This window comes from Neodiprion virginianus, chromosome 2 (genome assembly GCF_021901495.1).
Source record: "Neodiprion virginianus isolate iyNeoVirg1 chromosome 2, iyNeoVirg1.1, whole genome shotgun sequence".
Classification (NCBI taxonomy): Eukaryota; Metazoa; Arthropoda; class Insecta; order Hymenoptera; family Diprionidae; genus Neodiprion; species Neodiprion virginianus.
The window spans coordinates 2323268-2345739 of NC_060878.1; the positions used below are offsets into that span (position 1 = coordinate 2323268).

The 22472-nt window shown below is 39.8% G+C and overlaps 4 protein-coding genes across 9 annotated transcripts; 2 read left to right on the forward strand and 2 right to left on the reverse strand.

The window, feature by feature from the left end:
• Nucleotides 1-33: 33 nt before the first annotated feature.
• LOC124299166 (uncharacterized) lies at nt 34-8980 on the reverse strand. Its single transcript, XM_046752164.1, has 8 exons — nt 8840-8980; nt 7740-8687; nt 5700-5873; nt 5085-5601; nt 2711-3294; nt 2325-2507; nt 863-1036; nt 34-742 (listed from the first exon to the last, which is right to left on the reverse strand). Exons 2-8 carry the CDS (start codon nt 8383-8385, stop codon nt 219-221), a joined length of 2802 nt encoding a protein of 933 aa, XP_046608120.1. The 5' UTR covers nt 8386-8687; nt 8840-8980; the 3' UTR covers nt 34-218.
• Nucleotides 8981-9082: 102 nt separating this feature from the next.
• LOC124299369 (peptidoglycan-recognition protein SC2-like) lies at nt 9083-13191 on the forward strand. 4 transcript variants are annotated; one of them, XM_046752563.1, is made up of 6 exons: nt 9219-10026; nt 10465-10523; nt 11766-11882; nt 12182-12346; nt 12490-12558; nt 12656-13191. In XM_046752563.1, exons 3-6 carry the CDS (start codon nt 11822-11824, stop codon nt 13174-13176), a joined length of 816 nt encoding a protein of 271 aa, XP_046608519.1. In that variant the 5' UTR covers nt 9219-10026; nt 10465-10523; nt 11766-11821; the 3' UTR covers nt 13177-13191. The 4 variants fall into 4 exon arrangements, with proteins under 4 accessions (XP_046608517.1, XP_046608518.1, XP_046608519.1 ...); XM_046752562.1 differs by having other exon boundaries at nt 9165-10523; XM_046752561.1 differs by lacking the exons at nt 9219-10026; nt 10465-10523; nt 11766-11882 and adding an exon at nt 9083-9213.
• A 64-nt stretch (nt 13192-13255) lies between these two features.
• LOC124299368 (peptidoglycan-recognition protein SC2-like) lies at nt 13256-17392 on the reverse strand. 3 transcript variants are annotated; one of them, XM_046752559.1, is made up of 3 exons: nt 16690-17392; nt 16417-16605; nt 13256-16304 (listed from the first exon to the last, which is right to left on the reverse strand). In XM_046752559.1, exons 1-3 carry the CDS (start codon nt 16994-16996, stop codon nt 15772-15774), a joined length of 1029 nt encoding a protein of 342 aa, XP_046608515.1. In that variant the 5' UTR covers nt 16997-17392; the 3' UTR covers nt 13256-15771. The 3 variants fall into 3 exon arrangements, with proteins under 3 accessions (XP_046608515.1, XP_046608514.1, XP_046608516.1); XM_046752558.1 differs by having other exon boundaries at nt 13256-16313; nt 16690-17383; XM_046752560.1 differs by lacking the exon at nt 16417-16605 and having other exon boundaries at nt 13256-16313; nt 16690-17386.
• Nucleotides 17393-18118: 726 nt separating this feature from the next.
• Nucleotides 18119-19875, forward strand: LOC124299365 (tubulin delta chain-like). Its single transcript, XM_046752553.1, has one exon. It carries the CDS (start codon nt 18236-18238, stop codon nt 19586-19588), a length of 1353 nt encoding a protein of 450 aa, XP_046608509.1. The 5' UTR covers nt 18119-18235; the 3' UTR covers nt 19589-19875.
• Nucleotides 19876-22472: the final 2597 nt, after the last annotated feature.

Below are 22472 nucleotides of genomic sequence, written 5' to 3' on the forward strand. Positions count from 1 at the left end.
ACTTGTAATACATGATGAAAAAATACTAGTAGCAAAATGCTGTATACACTTACATTACCCAAAAAATTGGCATGAAATAAATAAGATATGTAAGACGAAATAAAAATGAAGTACCTATTAAGAGTTCCCAGTAAAAATTCACGATACCAAAGAAATGAAAAATAAATGAGTATACTGCTACCCTTGCACATATTGGAATCTCATCGATCCGAAGAATGTCAGGGTGTGGGGGACCAATGTGGATACGTTTTTATAACATTGTATAGCGCGTCACCAGGGCTGAGAGTTCTGGAAACCTGTCGATGACCTAAAAGCTTATAATTTCTTGCAATCCTCCCAGTCGTGACACCGAGGTCTACAAGTTGTTGAAGTGCGTGCAGCTGATGTTTCGATGGGGTGACGGTATTATACGTCCCAATGAAAGAGATTCCGATACTTCTGGCATTGTAATCGTACGAATGAGCCCCAACGTAGTCCCAGTTACGGCCAATGTATACGTAACCATCCCCGCCAATCAGAAAGTTGTAGGCAATGTCGTACCAATTTCGAGATTCTATGTGATAACATTGTACTAATCGGACTCGATACACACATGAAGATTGCGTGTGGCAAAAATCAGTTGCAGTATGGCTGATGATCACGTAGGGGACTGGATGCTTCAACTTTGCCGCGGGTTCCACTGGTGGCTGTGCGCCCCATTCATCTCGTGTAACAAATCTAATCATCGTGCCCAACGGGAGGCCTACGAAAATTGAAATAACATTAAAAACAGAATTTTTAATGTAAAATGATTTCTCAAGGCATTTATAACGTTGGGATATGTTCATAACTTCATTCAATATGCGAAAATTTTGTTCGTTACCATTAATGTCTACCGATGAGTCGAGAATTTTTGTAACAGTGGAGATTGATGGCATATTTAAATCTTGCGAGTATAATGCCATATTGACAACTACCGCAGCGACGACGCAGGATCCCATAGCACACATCAGAGCTATGGATCGCCACGATAAAAGGAAAGACCACCATTGTGTCACTGAAAAGATACCCAATTTTCTTTAAAGAACAGTTTAATTTGACGTATTAATTTCCATTTTTTTTTTTTTTTTCTTACGACAGAAAATAATCTTTCGGACCTTGAACTATAATCGTCGACCTTTCTTAAATCACTATAAATAAACAGTGAATTTCTAAATCAAACATCAAAATAAGATATGACACTGACCGCAGAATGATAATAAAATCTTCATATCTAAAGTTCACAATGTATTGTTTTAAGGTGCCAGTTTATCAGCTCTATCTTTTAATGATCTTAAATCATATGAATAGGACTGAGTTTAACAGATGGGGGATTCAAGTTTTGGTATGGAGATGAATCCATTCGAAAATCAGACGGCTTTTGGTATGTCTGAGTTAGAATTATTTCAATCCTAGCAGCAATTGGGAAAATACAAAATTGCAGTTCATAGATATTTCGGATCTTCAATTAGGACGGTTCCGTGTTCACGATTAATTGTGATTCGCCGGAAAATCATTATAATCGGACCACAGAGCTGATTTGTAGTATCGCAGTTGCCTAGAAGTCTTCCTGCCTCCCATATAACGACAAACTCGTGATAACGCTGGAGTGTCACTGTTGTAACAATCCCGCAAAACCGCGTACAGCAATCATATTTAACCGTAAGCATTGACAATGAGGGTTAAAAATGAAAAAAGTATCGGTTCACTTGCGTATGTTGAAGTTAAACTTAATTCACACCGGGACGCGACTAATAGTCCGAAAACTATAAGTAAGAATGCGGCCATTCAATGTTGGCATTGAGGACAATGCATGCGATAGCTGTTATAAAGAATATCAAAGAAGCGTAAAGCCTGAAGTTGTGCATCGAAATTATTTTCCACCGTAAGTAAGCTAAGTGAGGTCAAAATGCACAAGTTACAGCATAGCTAGTTCACATTATTTCAATAGGAAATTGTATATTTTTCGTCGTGCGGTACATACGATAATGAGGTTGGACTTTCCCACATCCTATACCAAGTAGCATGAACGCGTAATACAAATATTCGTCAGACTTTGGTTGAAGGAAGCTATGGTCCAGCATTGTTATCAGGAGTTACGTGTCGACACTGTACAATGCGACAATTATACTGTTTTAGATTTTATCCAGAACAGATAGCATGAGACGAGACTATTAATTATTTTCAGACAGTTTGAATTTCATTAGAATAGCCGTGATTGTGCAAATTTCATCTAACCCAAGCAATCTGGGAAATCGAATTATAAAAGAAGTTGCGATGATTAGATTGTAAGATTTGTATCTTACCATCGCCGTCTGTCAACCAGTCAGAAACTCTGAAGAACATTGGGATTGACGGTAGTTCCGTATCCCTCAAAAGTAGGACTGCACTAACAAAAGTGGTGACAAGACAGAATCCTACAGTGCACATCAGAGTGCACATCAGAGCTATGGACTGCCACGTTGAAAGCAAAGAGCGCCATTGTGTCACTGAAAAAATATTTCTGATTAATGAAATTTATTTACCTACACGTTTGCACAAACCAACTGGTAATTGGTGTTCATGTTTGCTAACTGCAGTACTGCTCACTAATGTTAACACTCACTGCACCAGGCTCCAATGCTCTAAAATCGTTGGAGAATGGTGACAAAATACATGGATACAGACTATCAGATTGGGTATCAATATTCACCTTTACGGTCGTCCTGTACGTTTTGCGGGTCTACCGGTTTCGTAGAAGTTTTCAAGTCTTCATGCTTCGGAACTTTCTCACCAGACTCAGAGAACTCTTCGCCAAGTCCGTCATCGGATACAGTAGACTTTGCGTACACAATTTGTTTGATCGTAACGGGCCCCTGGTAAAATGTTTTATTTCCAATGTGAACATTAGTCGAATCTTTAACGCACACGTCGCCAAAAGCTGGTGCATCGCTGATAGGAAGCAGGATGCCGTCGTCCACGAATTGCTGCTGCTTAACACTGGGTACATTGATATCATTGCTCCACATTTCAAACACATGGCTATCCAGGGAATCATCAGAGTCACTGTTCTGTGTCGAAGTGTACTGATTGCAGACATTTTCGTCCGTCGTCTGGATTTCCACCCTGCTTTTAAAACTGACAGCGTCTAGCGATAAGGCGTCGCAGGAATTCGATGAGTTACCAAAGTCAGCGTCCTGCCCGATGTTTCTGGTCGTCGCTCCTCCGTGTTCGCCGGGGTTCTGACCACCGTTTTCTTGGTCCTGGTGCTCTTGTTGCTGCGCCACTGTCATCATCCTCGCGCCCCGTTTTTAACAAACTGCCAGCATCACCCGCGAATATTCTTCCTTATCTGGATTCTCTCCAGAGACATCTGTCTACCGTTCCTTCTTCTCCCTTTATTGAACAACGGGTTTTTTCCTTATTTCTCTGACGCACATTCGACAAAGATTACAATGTGCGCATTATATTTAGAGTCCGCGTTGATACACATCATAGAATGTTTTTTCTCATACAACGAGTTACGCGCCGCGTGCCGTGTAGTACTTTTGCGGTAGATATGAAACCGACGCTCATGTCGTAGGTACTCATATGTTGGGTTCGCAGAGATGACCGTGATAGTCATTCAACCAGACTTAACTAATTGTGGAAGTCGCAGGCACAGACGAGAATCATGAAATGCATATGTCACACGAAACATGTGTTTTTTTTAATGGAATTATTTCAGAATTTTAATAATTGTCAATATTTACACATAAGGTGCTGGAGGATAGACTTGAGTTTTTAAAATTATGACATGGGCATATTTATCGCGTGCCGGGGTTTTCAAATTCAAATCCGCATTTAAACGATACCGCGCTATATCACGTGATCCCAGTCTGTGTGTTCTAAAAGTCATCTTACCACCAACTAGACGAGGATCGAAATTCACCGCACGACAAAATTGCTGTATATTTTTGAATTTTGCCGTTTTGAATCGAAGCAATTACGTGCAGGTTATTAATTAACATATCACCTACGCTGAAATTTCTTTATTTTTAATTTATTCTGCAGTGTAGAATTTTGCTAAGACTGATTTCTGGTTGGAGAAATATAGTATGTATGTGCACGTAAATATGTTGCGTGATTGATACCATGAACTGAATTTAATGTGATGTACATGGATTGAGGTAACATTGAGAATATGGACCGAATTTTTCGAGATGAGAAATAATCGTACTGTAAACAAATGTCACAAGCCATTATAATTTTTGATCCCTATAACGCATTAGATCAACACTATTCTGATTCCAGTACACTTAGTTTTACTGTTTCCACTTCAAACTTGATAGCCCAAAGATTGGAGGAGTCAACTTATCGAGTCTATAACACAGGTCGACGAATTTTTTTCTTCTGAGCTTATATATAAATAAGTAAATTTGATTTTGTACATCAAATAATAACCAAAATCTTCGTTTATTACTAATGAAGTTTGCTTTTGTCTTTTTTACGTCCCGAAGTTCTTGGTTGGTAGCTAATCTGAGTGCATATTTAGAAGAGCAAGGAAAACTTTTTCACCAAGATATGATGGACGTTGAACGACATTATCAAGGTCATTAGTATAATGAGAGCATGACTTGAGATTACGTTTGGGATTTGACACGAGAGAGTCCATACAATCATAGAAGAAGTACAAAAAATATTCGTTTCTGAACTTTGTTGAACAATTCTTTTAAATTTGTAGTATATTATTAATTATCAATTTTGAATAAAAGTGATTTATATACGAAAGTGAAGTTTGTTTAGTTGTAATTTACAATAAATGTTTGAAAAAATAGACAATTTGTCTGAAAATCCGAAATATCACTCTAGTTTCTGCAAAAGCAAACTTTATCTAATACACAATTTTTTTTATTAGTTACATGGAAGAAATGACAATTTGACATCTAGAACCCAGACTCAAAATTCGTGTCCACCGGTGTAATGGTAACAGAGAAGAAATTTATCAGACAAAACTATGAATTTACGGAAAGACTAATAAGGAAACGTTTAAAGGAGAGCTACACTACATCGTATAATGGTATTTTATTATACTCGTACAATATTACGGCGTGGGGGACCAATGTGGCCACGTTGTTATAATATTATACAACGCGTCACCAGGGCTCAGAGTTTTCGAAACCTGACGGTGCCCTAAAAGTTTATAATCGGCAGCAATTTTCCCGGACTTTACTCCAATTTCAATAAGTTGCTGAAGTGCGTTCATCTGGTGATCCGAAGGTGCAACGGTATTGTATGTCCCAATGAAAGAGATTCCAATGCTTCTCGAGTTGTAACCGTAGGCATGTGCCCCGACATGGTCCCAGCCGCGTCCAATGTAGGCGTAAGCATCACCGCCGATCAAAAAGTTGTAAGCAATATCGGACCAATTTCGTGACTCTATATGAAACGTCTGGGCGAAGCGGACCCGAAACGTGCACGTCGACTGCGTGTCGCAAAATTCCGTCGCGGTGTGACTGATGATCACATAAGGAACCGGATGTTTCAACTTTCCTAGGGGTTCCGTTGGCGGTTGGGCGCCCCATTCGTTCCGTGTGACGAATCTCAGATTGTTGAATGGTAGACCTGCGCAATTATCCAGAATATAATCAAACGTCGTAAGTAGTTACACAAATTAATTGTACCCTCCGGTCAGAAGAAACGTCAAAGTTTGTTGTACACACCGCTAATGTTCGTCGATGAGTCGGAAAATGAGGGCGTAACTGGGTTTAGCGGCAAGTTCGAATCCCGTGAGAGTAAGACCACACTGACGACCACCGCTGCAACCAGGCAGGATCCCATCGCACACATCAAAGCTACGCATCTCCATGTTAAAAGCAAAGCGCAGAATTGCGATACTGAAATAAATTACATTTCTTTAAAGAATCAATCGAACTTAATGGACCAATTTTATTTACCTATTTATGTTCATAAAATTTTGGTCCTTTTTTAAATACAATCATTGACTAACTGTATGAGATGAAATTTTAATTTTCAGCGTAAAAAATGTATCATCATATGTATTTTCAACAATTAATTCAGAGTACGACGGTAAGGATTATAATTATCTCTCATAAACGCTGCCTGAAATCGCTGCGACTGAGTATAACCCAAGGATTTCCGAATATTTTAAATGACAGCGTATGCGGTCCGCGTTAATGGAATAACAAGTGTTAATATTCCACGTCCATATGTTTACATTCGTCAATTTCAAGGCGGCAGTGAATAGCTACGTCATCTCTGTAGTTTTGCCAGGGAAGTGTTCGCACTTAAGAACCCCAGCGCATCCTTTAACTATTATAAATTCATTAAATACTTCGATTGGTGAAATTTCGGAGAACCAATTTTTAGCACTAACAGGCTTCCGCTAAAAAAACGAAAGGTCTCCGTATGACCGCGGTTAAAAGTACCTAAATCCGGTGATTCGATAAAAACACTGAAAATCTCTATCACAGCCCTGTATTTACGTCTGACTCGTGTTTACCCGTGTTTAAAATATCTGTTTACGAACTTTCACCGCAATAGTGCTACCTATGGACTGCGCTGTACCGATAATTATAACAATTTCCTCGTTTGTCAAGGCCTTGCAATTCCTTCGAATACAGTATCCCTGTTTCAACAAAGCGTGAGGATAATCCGCAAGCGGGAAGTTAAACTGCGGATACGCAGATACATATAAGAATTATCAATCAGCCATTAAATTGTCCAAAAAAAATCAGTTCATTCGAAATCATAAGTACTAATGGATCGCTGTATAGTTTTCATTTGGTTACTAAAGCTGCTCACTTCGGCGATTACAAATCTACCAAAAACCGGCAAAACCGTCGATTGGTACTTAAGTGAAAAACAAAAAGGGTGAAAGACAACATTGCGATAAATAAAGCGCACGTATTATAATAACCAGTATTAAACAGCGGTCTGTTTATCTGCGCGTTAAGTAGATGATGGCGGCCATGCTAAACTGCAAGTTTTTTCACTCAAGATCTGAGAATGTTTCTAAACTCGACATTTTAAAAACTCGGATACTTTTGCACGATCCAAGCACGATTGAGAAGTCTTGAACCTTATTAAAGTTTTATCCGCGTCTTTGACGCGTATATAAAGAAGTTATACGCAACCCGTAGAAGGCCTCCTATGTATAGGGGGCATTCTACGTCAAATTCGCAGCCCATGTACCTTTTTTCTTTAACCAACATGGAAATACAAAAAACTGATGAAAAACATAGTAAATATCAAGATCCCACTATCGTGTGTTGCTTAAAAATCACATTTCAAATCATAGAATCTGTGTAAATTTTTCCAGATTTAAAAAAATGACGTTTTCGGAATTGGTTGTTCCATTTTTTCAAATTTCACTAAATAAAATTCCGAGACTTTTTTTGGGTCGGTATGAACATCATACTAAGAAATTATTAAAATCGAAGACGATGAGGTACATGGATTGCTAATTTGACGTGGAATGCCTCACATAACCATCATATTATCACGGACCGTCAATGATCCGTACGACGTCAAGGCGTCAAAGCCGCAACATGCAACTCAGACCACTTTAATCACGTTATCCATTCACAGCGTAGTGCACTGTTATACACGTTGCGGTAGAAGCAACGACGAAATCTTCGAGTAACGCAATAAAATATGCCTTGTACGGTATGCAATAAAAACTATGATGACACATGATTTTTGATTGTGACACTGAAAACACTGATACTATCGATAATCACCTTTACCATCGTCCTGCACGTTTCGAGGATCCGCCGATTTGGCCTCAGGATCAACATATCGATTCGGTATGAAATCGGTCGGCAATCTATTGCTGGGTAGTTTCGAACTAGAATCACGATTCAGATCATCCTCGACCAAGCCGTCCTCGGCAACGTTTGGATTCGCGTAAACAATTTGCTTGATGGTAACGGGACCATTGTAAAAAGTCTTGTTCCCAAAGTGGACGTTTGACGAGTTCTTCACGCAAACATCACCGAACGAGGGTGCCTCGCTGATGGGAAGAGCGACACCGTTGTCGAACTGCTGCTGTTGGGACAGGGGAACACTGAGATCGTTGTTCCAGGAACCGGTCTCATCTCCCTCCAGGGAATCATCAACGTCACTGTAGATGGACAAACTGGACTGACTGGCAACTTCGTCGGTCCGACGGACGTCGGTGCCAGGCCCAATTCGAACACAGACAGCGGAGTCTGTTCCGTAGCCCCGATCTTCCAGAGACGAGGTAGCGTCATCGTCGACGTCCCTGATCGTCACGCCCCGACGATCATTAGGTGTCTGATCATCGTCGTTGAACTGGTTACGCTCCTGGTGCTCGTGCTTGTCCTGATCATGGTGGTACTGCTGCTGCTGCGCGACCGTCACCATCCCCACGCTCGGTTCATAGCTGGCTTTAGTCAGCTTAGCTATGCGTCCTCGACAATCGAATGTTCGCAGCTAATTGTAAGTGTCCGCCCGCCAGTTCCTCTCCTTCGTTGGTACCAAAAAACGTTGTCACTGCCTCCTTTTTTCCGTCACTAATTTGTAAGTATTATGCTGTCTTTGGCCGATAGTTCAGCTCCAAATGTTCATGATCACTGTTTAGGTACCAGCCATCAGCCGATACATTCTCTTGAGGTATTGATATTCCAAATGATTATAACGTTGTTTAGTCCGTGCAATTGGTGCACCTGTTACGGCATACAATTATTGACATAGATATTATATATACACATATACGTCAGTTATATGCACATATGACACGCAAATGAAAAAGCCAAACTCCCATCGTGGATGTATGAGACTGGATAGCTAATGTTACTCCTACAAAGAGGTGACTCACCTGACAATTGGAACTGCATATGGAGAGGATTAACTGCAGTTCTATAACGCCTGTCACGAATCAAGGCTAACTTCAGATCGGTGAAATCGCGGCACCATCGCTCTTCGCACCGCTTTTACTTCTGTATGATCGCCGGCGGTGAAACTGCGCGGGGAAATTCCGCGTCCGAATTGATGAGCATACATTAACCGTCGATGTCACTGTTCACTGGTGAAGAACATGGACTATTCGACTCTCGTTCTATCCTTCGACGCCAATGGATGTCGTCCCCTTCCTCCACGACGATCGTTTCTTTCTCAATATTTCAACATGCAGCAAACTGTGTGTAACATGCAGATGTGTGGCAGTCACGAACGTTCGAACCACAGACGGAAGTATGAGCCTGACTGTAAACACGTTTTTACTTCGCCATACATACACGTAGACTGTACTGTGGGTTTGTTATAACGTTGTGCGGTATATGTGTACAGAAACAGTGATTCGTTAAATAACTCGTCACACGATCTCAACTTTGGCTTTTAATACTTTATTCCAAATTCGAACACGGAGAGTCGTTAAGCCGAGTTCTGCTAGTCATTAAGTTTAGAATTGGTTCAACTGTTTTTCGGGAAATTACGGTCGCCAGTCACGTCGTTAATGCGTCTAAGGCTCATTTTCAATCGCAATAGTTGTAACACAACTTTCGTCAGCTATTGTTCCTAATCAATGTCGGACTTGACTGAAGTTAGTGGCAAAGTTTGCTCTTATCGAAATTCTAAATCCGAAGTAGATTCGAAAGAAGGAGTTTGATTCCGAGGCCAGGACCTTGCGGTGAATTCTTTTCTTCCACACCAGTTTCAAGTTTCAGAGAAAACAAGCCCGACAATGAATCCAAAGTTCATGAGAATCGTACAGTCGTATTGCGATGACGTGTTGATACCGATGAAAAACACGCTAAATGAGAATCTATTGAACGAAGCAACAGAATCAGGCGTTGGAAAAATCTATTTTGGTTTTTAAGGTTCCGGATGTTCTTCAGATTTGTTGTGATTTGTTGATTTTTTGTAAAAAAACGTTCCTTTTATTTTTATATTCCGTTACTTCTGAGCTTCACAATAAGGTTTGCACTTTGTAACCACCTTAAGATGGAAAAACCGGACTTCGATAAACTGCAGAGGCTATCGTCGAGAACTGAACAACGTTTATAGGTATATATTGCAATACCGATCTTTTCGTTCGCATCAGATAGCAGAATGTAAAACAAACAAAGCGTGTGTATATAGACAGTGCGTGTATGACCCTGTTATGAGGAATTGAGATAACGTGCTAATTATTGACATGATAATACTGTTAAAATGACAAAGAAGATTAGCTGCGGTTGAGGAACGAGACAATATGCTACAATTATTCTAATATTATTTCTCGTGGGCATGAAAGAGTGTCGATTGTTGTTATTGGGAAATCTTATTTCGATCACGACTGGCGGTAGATTGTGCAATTGATAAGAAGTAAAGTTTTGCGCAAGAGTCAATGCGCAGTTATAATTTCGCGTTTCTATTTTCGAAACGATTTTAAGGATAAATAAAGTAATGGCATTTAATTCTGATACCGATTCACTGCTACCAAGTAACGGGACTTGATTGCAGGCAATTCAAGGAATATTATTCCGATCAACACGCAGAAAGGATTATCGCGAACTAATCACGTAAGTTCAAGCAGGTCTCCGTTAACAGAGAAAAATACCAGAATTAAAACCAATGGCAACATGATCCGGTGTAATTGCAAAAAGATAACGTGTCTGTCTGGGTGCGTTTCTTATTCTAAGAAACTTGTATATCGCGTTTAACCGGCGGCAATAAAACGTGCCCAAGATTTCTGCTTGTGTGTTTCTTCTTTGACTGCAACCTTTGCACCGCTAATTGCAGCGGCTTGTTACTGTTCGCAGTAGTTTTATCTTTGATGCAGCAAATTTCGTCGATGTAGCATATACATAAATATATTCGATGCCGAATTATTATAATTGTTATATTTTTTCTTGTTTTGTTAACATAAATTTATGATATAAATCGTATATCAAAAATATCGTTTGCAGAATAATGGAAATTAAGGTACACTAAACGTAATTCACACAATAATTTTAATGCGTATAGATATAATATGTGGAAATTTGATTTTTTAAATATTTGAGTAAAATTTTTGCAATTAGAATCACGGAATTATGTGAACGGGATTACACCGGTCAACACGAATTTTCAGTCTGGGTTCTAGATATCAAATTGTCATTTCACCGACGTAACAAATAAAAGTAATAATAATTTTTTCAGACAATTTTTACTTTTGTCGAAACTAGATTCGAGAAAATTCTGTTATGATATCCGTCATTGGTGATTATGGAATTAATTAGGTAAATGACAAGCAACGAAAAGCAGGACAGCATTTACTGAAACGAGGAATTGAACTAAAGAAACTTCACAGTCAGGTTATTGCCTGGGAATCCTGGGAAAAGCTTACTGGAATACTTGAAGCAGTGACCTCACTATTCTAACAGATACACTGAATAACGATTTACTATAAACAACACAGGTCGACAGAAAAGTTTTTTTGTTCGAGTTTATACAAAAGCAAACTTTATTTTATTAGTTACGCGGGAAAATTTAAATTTGACGTCTATAAACCAGATTCAAAACACGTCTTGACCGGTGTATTCTGTCTTTGGTTTACGTAACGTGGATACTTGTTTATTTTGGGCGCATCGGACGAACTCCGACATCTCACACTGATTCTGAACGGAGAATAAGGAAAAACGTACGAGCATCATTCCCATTAGTATGCGTATGTTAATGTGAACTGTGATTCCCCACTGAATTAAGTCGCACACCAGGCCAGTAGCCGGTGAATCTTTAAGAGCGGTGTAACACTTCAACTAACGACAGTTTACCATCGAGAGAGCTGCATGAAAGGCAATCACTTTTGCAAAAACGCGCGTGCATTTGCCAGTCAAACATGGGTTACGAACTACGCCGAGATAACCCAGCAACCGATGCTGATACGTCGAAAGTATTAAGTACGAAAATTTGTATATCTTGAATAATTGCGTAGCGTCAACTAATGAATCAGTGAATACATGTTGATGCATCTGTATTTTTTCACAAAAGACACGTGCGAATTACACGACATCGTCTCAGAGATGCTGTTTGTCAATTCAGTACCCGTATAGCTATATAGTATATTTTATATGAGTGAAAATTGACTGAAGTGCACAGCTTTTGTTCCGGGGAAAATTGCTGATCCGAATAAGTGGCAGGATGAAATTTACAAATAAGTTTCCTAACGTGAAGAGGATACAGAGGTATTATGTTTAAGGCACACAAAGGCGAGTTATCCTGTTGACTTGGCAAATATTGGCTTTCATATTGGGATTGTTCCTCATAGCCGCAGTAATTACAATTTTGGCCTTGCTTCATTCATGCTGTTCGTCACCGAGCTACGATTATCCAGAATCTCTCATTTCATCGATGGATGGTGACGGTAATGTGAACTAATATGGAAAATTTACAATCATTCGTTGCTATGGTGTTTAAGTTGACTGGAAATTTATTGTGAAATCTTTGCATAACAGTATCGATTCATACAGAATGATGTGGAATTCATTGATACGTTTTTTTACACAGATCTACCGTCGAACCTGCCGCTGACCCCGGTTAACACCACATTTTCCGACTCACTGACGAACATTAGCGGTGTGTACAACAAACCTTGACGTTTCCCTGACCAGGGGTTACAATTAATGTTTGTAACTCGTTACAACGTTTCATTACAATCTGGATAATTGCGCAGGTCTACCAATAAACAATCTGAGATTCGTCACACGGAACGAGTGGGGCGCCCAACCGCCAACGGAACCCCTAGGAAAGTTGAAACATCCGGTTCCTTATGTGATCATCAGTCACACCGCGACGGAATTTTGCGACACGCAGTCGACGTGCACGTTTCGGATCCGCTTCACCCAGGTGTTTCACATGGAGTCAAGAAATTGGTCCGATATTGCTTACAACTTTTTGATCGGCGGTGATGCTTACGCCTACATTGGACGCGGCTGGGACCATGTCGGGGCACATGCCTACGGTTACAACTCGAGAAGCATTGGAATCTCTTTCATTGGGACATACAATACCGTTGCACCTTCGGATCACCAGATGAACGCACTTCAGCAACTTATTGAAATTGGAGTAAAGTCCGGGAAAATTGCTGCCGATTATAAACTTTTAGGGCACCGTCAGGTTTCGAAAACTCCGAGCCCTGGTGACGCGTTGTATAATATTATAACAACGTGGCCACATTGGTCCCCCACGCCGTAATATTGTACGAGTATAGTGGATTGCTATTGTACGAATTGGCATAACGCTTTTTGTCATATTACCTTTTTTTTCCAATTCACGGTCTTTGCTACAAAATTTCTCATCTGTTACCCTTGTGAATTTGATTAGTTCACTCCTAAATTTTGGGTAGTCTAGTTTTTAGGTGAAGTATAAGTAACAAGACGGAAATACAGTTTTTCCGCGATACTTGTCGTCACACATTAAAAGGAAAGAGTTTATCGGTATAACCGACAAATTTTCGTGACAATCTCTAAAACGGCCGAGGGAAAAATCTGGAACTGACAGGACTTTGCAGCAAAATAAAAAAGTTTTGATAGAAAAATTAAAAGAATAAGATATTTATAAATTTTTAAAAACAAATATGTAAAGATTCGTTGAAATTTTAAAAAGTGATTTTCGACCATAACCAATATTTTTCTGACGTCGCCAAAGATGATAAAAAGTAAAAACATAAGAAAAGAAGCAAATAGTGAATTTTTGTTTGAAAAAAATTATATTCAAACGTACTGCGCGAAGGAATGCCTTGTTAAATGATATAAGATTAAAGAAACTTATTCAGTCAAAATCGACATGGATAATTTCTTATAAAAAGACGCCTTTCAGCGCGGCGTCTCTCACCTATAATCAAGTTTCCAAAATAGTGGCCATTCATTCTTTCACAAAGTTCCACATAAATTTAACTGACATTATTTCGAACTTTCCGGAAAAACGGGACGACAAGGAAATTTTGATCCTAGTACGCTGATTCTGATCCCAGTGCAATTCTACGCCTCTCATAATTTTCACAAGGCCACTTCGAGAATGAGATCAAACACAGCTGATAATTATTATTTTTCATTATCTGTTATATGTTCGTAATTCTTGGGTTTTTCCAACAATATTCCAGCTTATATCTTCTGTTTTGTAAGTTCTTTCAAGTCACAACATATACGATTACAACTGTGAGCATTTAATTATGCTTACACTATTCGCCGTCCAATCATATTACCGTCACTTACGTCTCGCTGTAACGAGTCTCGCACTGATAACTTTCTGGGAAATTTTATTGCGATAAAGCGACACCCGTCCCTCTTTCGTAATTTAGTATACAAACGTATGCATATCAACGGACGTTCACTCTAGCCGCGTATACAGAAAAAAGTAAACCGAGAAACATGTTAAAATTTCCGAGATCAATGTATAAATATTTATATGTATACACGAAGATAGATTGATCATTGTCAAATTGGACACTGAACATGGATTACAATAACTCACAGCCGACTAAAACGTATCAAATTTATTAAAAGTATTATTTACGCGAATGAAAAATACCTATAACGTATTTTCTTTATTCTTCATACCTACAATCATAAAAACGTCTATAAACCTGGCTCCTCCCTTCCGCCCAATATAATCTCACAACATTTTCATAATTTCGTAAAGTATTCCAATTTGACATAAAATTTGTATAAAATATATGTTTTATTTATTTTTTCTAAAAACGGAGGTACGCTATCTTACTTCATTCATCTTTGTCCTACGTAAGTAATGACAATTCTATATGTATAATGTCATTTAAAGAAAACTTTATACTTATCACCGTTTGTACGCACGTGTATCACAAACTGTAACTTATCTATTGTATGCAAGATGAAAATAACACTGGAAGTGAAAAGTTGATAAATTATCACTATTTCTCACGTGGTGAAAACAAAAGACTAGAAATGTAAGGATCAAATAGTCATAATTTAAAAGCATTTGATCCAGTGCAGAAACTGTGTGAAGATTTTATCGTTACTCATTTTTTTATTTGGATACGTATCATGTTTGAGCAAATATTCGACTGATTATGCTTATAATTGATTTACATGTAAACATTTATGTTTTGAGTATTCTAAAACTATGATTACACAGATCGATAGAAAAGTTTTTTTTTTTTAATTGAGTTTATATTTAAATAAATAAATTTTGATTTTGTGCATCTAATAATAACCTAATATTCATTTATTACTTATAAAGTTTGCATTTGTTGTTTTTTATGTTGATTCTTAAAATCCAAACATGTCGTTTTGGTTTCTACAAAAGCAAACTTTATCTAATAAATCTATTTTTTCTTTCATTATTTACATGGAAAAAAATCAAAATTTGACATCTAGAACCCAGACTTAAAATTCGTGTTCACCAGTGTCATCAATTATCGACAGCTATATGTTATGGACTAGTCAGCACATATAAATCATCAAAGATACTCTGGCATTGTCATTTTCGTTCATTACATTTATATCTCTCTTGCGTCTCTACTTAATTCTTTGGCACTTACATTAAATTATACCGTTTACTATTGACTGTTAAATATATAATTGAAATAACACTTGGTTCTGCTATACTGCAACCTGAATTTCATCATTTCTTTTTGTTCCCATAAGTAGCTCCTATTGAATTTGAGCCGGAGTTAATAAAACTGAGATACAAAACAATGGGTTGAAAAACCGCGATATCAAAGTCTGAGGATGTTTTTAAACTATTCTGCTTCGCATACTTAGCCTTACTTGCGCTATGGTTTTTCATAGAAAACCATGACACTAGTATAGGTTACGTAATTAGACCAGCATAATAGTGAGGCCATTGCTTCAGATCTGCTAACAAATATTGCCCAGGACTGAGTGTATTAGCAACCTGACAGTGAGCAACCAGTTTATAATTTGAAGCAAGCTTTCCTAGTTCTACTCCCTGTTCCAGTAAAAGTTGCACTGCCTTTCGTTGCTTGTTTTTTACCTCATTAATTACATAATTACCAATGAAGGATATCATGATGGAATTATCTCGAGTGTAGTTTGTGATATCCCAGCCCAAAGCTTGGTAGACATTGCCGTCCCCCCCGATCACGAAATTATAACCAATACTAACCCAGCCACGAGTTTGAACATGCAGATTTTGAAATGTTTGCATTTTTGATGCGCACTCTTCGAATGTGGAGCACGGACTTGACGCTGTATGTCCAATGATAACTAATTCTACAGGATGTGAAAGACTTCTGTTTTGCCACCCGTCCCGCATTTCATAGCCTCCCCATCGTTCCTTGGTCAATATAGCCACATCCTCATCCAAAGCTACGGAGTTCCCTTCTAAAACATCTAAAATTAAATCAGGCAGTTGTTATGATTGAAAAGACAAATTAAAACAAGAGATATAGACTTTGTGATAATAGACGTACAAGTTACAGGCAAGTCAACGTACCTGGTAGACGCGGACGCAGTGCATTTTTCCCATCATTTCTCGAGGGCGTGATGAAATATATCATAATCACAATAAGAGTAACGGCAATAATTAAACTAAACACAATTCCCAATATGCATACCAAATTCGTTGAAATAGCTGAAGTACGACTCAACATAAACTGGGAATTTGATTGCTTCTCGAGTTTATCTGAATTTACATGAATCAAGTATAACTAATTCATTCATGATAAATGAAGTAACATATTTTTAGTATATCATAATCACTTGTCACCTTTGTTGTTCACTAATTTAGTAAAATGTTGATGTATCGTTACTGGAGCATAGAATTGCGTTACTGGTCTGATCTTTACATCGGTGCTTTTCGTTACATTAACTGCAATTGATCTATGACTGTAACCATCAAAAACCGGCAGATCGATTGCCTGCGCTCCGTTATCCTCTTCAAAATTACAAACTGTTGCGAGCTCATCTTCGTCGGTGTGATCTGTACTGGAATGCAAATCACTTTGAGAAACACTGACACTTGCAACGTCTTCTTTACTGGTTGTCCTCATTCCGTGTTTCATAAGTAACAACATGCCATTGTCAAGCCAAAATGGTCACTGATCACTGGCGGCTTTCAATCGTTACAACTACGTATACCCGTTTGAAAGCGATAAGGGCAAAGGCTGGTATAAATACGCTGATTGTTACGCGTGAATTGCAACAGCCTCCACTGTAGAAACTGCGAACCACAAGTGATGCGTAATCTTGACGCATTGCGCTTCAAAACCACGAGGAAGGGCAAATAGATTTTATAAAAAAGCGGTCTTTTGCGATAAATGCGTCAAAGGTACAATACATTGAGCATCTGTCAAAAAACAGTGAAAAATACTACGCAAGGGCGAATTCGTTCACGAATCTGCGGTAGCGATCGGAGAATTTATTTGAAAGAAGGTTCCATTCTAATCTATAATCCAATTGGTGTATAGCGCAGCAATGTATGGAAGTGTGGAAATGACCAAATGAAGATGGCCAAATGAAAATCTCGGTTCTGTACGGCTCTCTGCATATTAATATGCTCGAAACTATAGTTGAGAAGGCTTTTCATGTGCTTAATTCTAGAGAAATGGTCAAAATGATCTAGAAAATGTCCGTACGATATTTTCTTCAAATATTCCCGCTACGGATTGCCAGGTCATGAAAACTCCCAAGATCCAATTACCATTGGTGCGTTCCGAAATTAGATGGCAGCGCCAAAGACTCCTTAGGACAGAGGCAGAACAACCCACGAACTAGGCAGCGTAAAAGAGATAAAAAATTATTAACAACATTGGGAGCTAATATCGGAACTATCGGAACGCACAAATTATAATTCGGTCTTAGGAGTTTTAAAAATGGCCGCGACGATCTGACAATTCGTGGCGGGAATATCTGAAAAAAAATATCGTGTAGACATTTTCTAGATCATTTTGAACATTTCTCTAGAATTGTCAACAGAGAAAGGCTTCTCAACAATGCAGAGGCCCACGCAGAACCGAGATTTTCATTCGGCGACAGAGCATTAATCGGTTACTGACGTGCGTTCACTGAACATACACCTCGAAAATTAGTTATAAAATCCTATCTCGCATGAGAGGGCGCTACGAAACGGGGGACACGAAAAACGCGAGAGTCGGCTCTCTCAGACTTCTCTTTTCTTTGCTAGATTGAATGTCAGTTGTGGCGGGAAAATAACTCTGCTGAGATTGACGTCGAGACGCGATATCTGAAGCGTTTAAATCCCTGGACATCGAAATACAACAAACGTCATTGTCGGTGCAACGAATATCGTAAAAATGCTCACGTTGCAGTTCGGACAGTGCGGAAATCAAGTCGGTCACACGTTGTTCTCAACCGTAGCGCAAGACTTGTACTCTGCGAATACCGGAGTGCCGAGTAAACGTAATTCAGATTACGTTCAGGCGGGCTTCGACACGTGGTTTAAAGAGCTGTCGAAAAATGGTAAACACTTGGCTAGAGCGATCCTTGTAGATACGGAGCAAAAAGTAGTGAACACGGTATGCAGCAGCAATGAATCAAACTCGATGTGGAATTATAGCCCAGCAAACATAGTATGCTGTGCAGGAGGAGGTTCTGCTAACAATTGGGGATATGGACATTACATAAAGGGTCCTCAGCTGAGTTTAGCAGCGCTCGAGGCAGTGAGACATGAGGTAGAGAGGGCCGATACGTTTCAAGGGTTTTTAGCAATTCTCAGCTCAGCGGGAGGCACCGGATCTGGAGTTGGTAGCTACTTGATGGAAAAAATTCGTGATGAATATCCGACTAAAACGATGGCCAGTAGCATTGTATTTCCGTATGGGTCAGGAGAAGTCTGCACCCAGAATTACAACACATTGTTGACCTTGGCCAAATTCATCGACATAACTGACGTCGCTATACTTTTTGAAAATGATCAAATACATGGGATTTGTGAAAATTTAACTAAAGTCCCGAACACTAATTTCAACGATTTAAATCATGTCATCGGGCAGAAACTTGCTGCCGTATTACAGCCTGTCTTAGGCACGACAAATATTCTCTCAACGCTAGTTCATCGGTTAACTCCCCACCCGCAATATAAAATTGCAACGATAAAAACGTCACTTCTTGCTCTGCCATCTTGTCAGCTTTACGACGGCAACTACAAATGGAATTCTATTGTTTGGCATCTGAAACAGATGTTAAGAGCTCCTGCTCTTAATCTAAACCTCACCGACATGGAGACAAAAATGCCGTCGAACTCGATACCCTCAAGGACAGATTTTGCCTACTCCAAGTCCGTGTCAAACATATTGATTACACGTGGCTCTTCGATTGGTAATGACACCATAGTTCCAGTGGAGTTGAACGATGAAAAATTGTACGCTGACTGGGTACCGCATGTAGAGAAAATTGCCCACTTGCATCAGCCAAGAAAGCTTCTTGGTAAAGATAAGATTGCAGCTCTTGTTGCCAACAATTCTCAATTGCATCGACCGATTGACGCTATTGTTGACAAAGCCTGGAACACTTACATACATTCAGCTTTTTTGCATCAGTATAAGCAACATGGAGTTGAAGAGGACGATTTTTTGCAAGCTTTTGCAAAAATTGAAAACATAGTCAAAGTTTACAGAGAATTATGTAGCGAGGAAATTATTTCTTGATTAACAAACACCTGCCATTACTCAACAGACATAGTAACACTATTTATTCTGCACTTAAAACGTCAAGAATTCAGTAAAATGCCACGAGTTCCTAGTTTTACCGATTTTGTTATTTTTGCTTTGATTCTTAATCTCGCGAGCGCATTTTTTCTCAAAAGTTTTGTTGATTCAAGTAATCAAGGGTGTATAATCATGACTCCAAGCTCATCGACCAACCGCGGGCCAGTGCTTATCTTTGCCTCAAATGAAGCTAGGCGGAAAATTTCACATTTCCTATCTTCAATTGTAATTACATGTTATCAAGAGTTATGTCCCGTCTGTTAGTGGTACGGAAATAATATTCGGTAGTGATAGAAATATTTTTAAACACGTGATTTGTGCAGTATACCGATACCACAAATTTATGCCACATTTCGATTCAGCCAAATCGCCACTTAACAATGCATGGAAAATATGCTAGTGAAATGTTGAAGCGTAGTATGGAAAGCAATAGAAAAAAAAGAATAAGAAATCCCCCATCCCGTACCATAATTACGATAGATTTTCATGGTCACGGTGCTTCAAGCTACTCGCAATCATTCGTCCCCATATTTGAATTCGTTTTACTAAGAATGCAATGATTCCGGCCTTGAACTCGACATTCATACGCATCTATATAAGAACATTTTCGAGATCAAAGGCACGCGATATAATGCGTTTATCATATTCAGCGGACACTTCGTTGCCGTCTGGACTCAAAGTGAAAACAAGATAGCTAAACGCGTCTGTGATGTACGAAGATAAAACTGTGAATGAAATATAATGGATGTGGACAGACGATTGTGCAAAGAATTAATTTTGCGGTGGTACAATAAACGAGAAACGGAAAGGGTATAAGTTATCCTATGAAGTTTAAACGTGGGTTGGAGATGAGCTTCTCGAAAACGTCGAAATGATAAATTATAACGCGGGGACAATTAAAATTAATTTATTCGGTAGCTCGCGGATATTGCGAAGAGGCTGCGCATCGTTTACTCTCTATTTATGCGCAAGGAAACTGCAGACAATTTTCCGAGAATGACGACAGCTATTCCAAGTTACTCCCACGCGCACATCTCTCCCCAATGCCAGAGTCGGAGTTTCTATTTCACTGCTCTCGACTTGCGATGTTCGATCCACTTCTTTGCTATCCCTGCAGAATTCCTGGAAGTAGTTTACTCAGCGGCCAAAGCCCGGGGGTTTACAAAACACATTATCTAACGAACGAACGCATACAGGGTGAGCCGATAAATGTTATAGAAAATTAATGACGGAAAGAAAGCAATGATTGAATTGGAGAGAGGAATCTCTTCGATGTCACGAGATGCATAATCGTAGTCAATGTGCAAATGGTTATACAAACCTACGATAGCAGACTGAAATGATTCCGCAAGTCTGAGAAGAAAAGATTTTGAAATCTAAAAATAATCAAAAATTCAGACGGTCCTGGGGTCAGAGGCAAAGTTTGACACGAGTTGAAGCTGTTACGCGTGTCTACTTTCCATGACAATGGAATCGTTTAAAGCTTATAACGATATAGTATAATTATATGTACAAACGTACAACGCAAAACCAAACGAACACTGATTTTCTGTGCAATGTCAGGCCACTACCTTTCGCTAGGTCAAGATATCGGTGACCGGAAGTTCAAGGTGATCCTTTCGCCTCTGCCTTGAAAACGTGCGACACATGTATCACGAACACAAGTAGAAACGTATGCAACGTGCCGGTTTCATAAGAATTGCACTCAACACGTTTGTCTACGTATACATCCGTCGTTACGGTGTGTGTCAAAAACGAACCATGGGTGGACTTCATACATTTTCTCATGTATTTATTCATTATTCGAAGGTCTGATTCACCCTAAACCTCTCACGTCATTCGGAGGCCCTTTGTGTACACCGCTGCCTCCCATTCTTCCTTACATCACCTGAATTCTTTATCAACTGTTTCGTCACCCCGTTAAAGTCAGGTGGCTGAAACCTTATCTATAACGTCATAACTTGAAGAAGGATGTATATGAAATGATAATTGAATAAGAATTTCGGCACCGTGTTGGCTCGAATTCCTGGAAGTCTTGAAACTCGTGAATGTCGATAAATTCAAGTTATTTTTTTGGCGGTATAACGGGCTTCGGGATCCGCAGAGTGTATGATAGTATAGGTACGAGATGGGGGTTGGCGAATAACATCCCTCCCCCCAATACTCCGTATAAGCAATTCTGTAACGATCCCCGGGAGTTCCAGGAACTGGAAAGGTTAAGTCACCGAGAAACTGGGTATGATGTCACTCGGGCTTAGGTGTGCGTGGAGCTCGCACCATGCCTATAGGTGTATAAACGCAGAAGAGAAGACCACCCTCTGTAATATTGCGCAGAGTACGCGGTAGCAACCCTTGCGCCGACGGTATGACGTCACTGGACGATCGACCGCCGACGAGACGGGGCGACTCTACGGCTAAGGGCCCAGCGAACGAGCGGGAAAAGGACGAACGTTGGTGGCAGGGTAGACAGCGGAGGAGCAGGAGGAGAAGGAAGGCGGCAAGACACAAACTCTCAACCTGGAGTAAAGCGAAGGGGACTCTACCCGGCGCGGACGTTCGTCGGGCCAGCAGACGCCGTTCCAGCGTGCTGAAACCTGCAGGCAAAGTGAACGTGGCGTTGGGTTCGAGCTGCCTTTCAGCGCTTAGGAAGCGCAAGGAAGCGGGGAGAGGCAAGAGGCAAGAGACGAGAGACGAGAGAAGCGGGTCCGAGAGAGAACGGATCGAGCTTCGTATGCTTCGGCTTCGGCGTCCCCCTGCAGGCTGAAGGCGTTTCGAGCTAGTGAGGAGCACGCACGCGACGACGCTAGGACCCGCACCACCGGAC

Bases quoted from the DNA above. Each gene is read 5' to 3' on its own strand.
- LOC124299369 (XM_046752561.1), top strand. From the start codon at position 9,096: ATGGATGTCGTCCCCTTCCTCCACGACGATCGTTTCTTTCTCAATATT. The intron at 12,347-12,489 runs GTAATGTGAACT...TTTTTTACACAG, and splicing joins TTCATCGATGGATGGTGACG to ATCTACCGTCGAACCTGCCG. The intron at 12,559-12,655 runs GTGTGTACAACA...ATAATTGCGCAG, and splicing joins CTCACTGACGAACATTAGCG to GTCTACCAATAAACAATCTG.
- LOC124299365 (XM_046752553.1), top strand. From the start codon at position 18,236: ATGCTCACGTTGCAGTTCGGACAGTGCGGAAATCAAGTCGGTCACACG.
- LOC124299166 (XM_046752164.1), bottom strand. From the start codon at position 8,385: ATGGTGACGGTCGCGCAGCAGCAGCAGTACCACCATGATCAGGACAAG. The intron at 3,295-5,084 runs GTAATATTGTAC...ACGGGGCGCGAG, and splicing joins CCACATTGGTCCCCCACGCC to GATGATGACAGTGGCGCAGC. The intron at 2,508-2,710 runs GTGAATATTGAT...ATATTTTTTCAG, and splicing joins CGTACAGGACGACCGTAAAG to TGACACAATGGCGCTCTTTG.
- LOC124299368 (XM_046752558.1), bottom strand. From the start codon at position 16,996: ATGTTGTTACTTATGAAACACGGAATGAGGACAACCAGTAAAGAAGAC. The intron at 16,606-16,689 runs GTGACAAGTGAT...ATGTAAATTCAG, and splicing joins TAAATTAGTGAACAACAAAG to ATAAACTCGAGAAGCAATCA. The intron at 16,314-16,416 runs GTACGTTGACTT...ATTTAATTTTAG, and splicing joins ACTGCGTCCGCGTCTACCAG to ATGTTTTAGAAGGGAACTCC.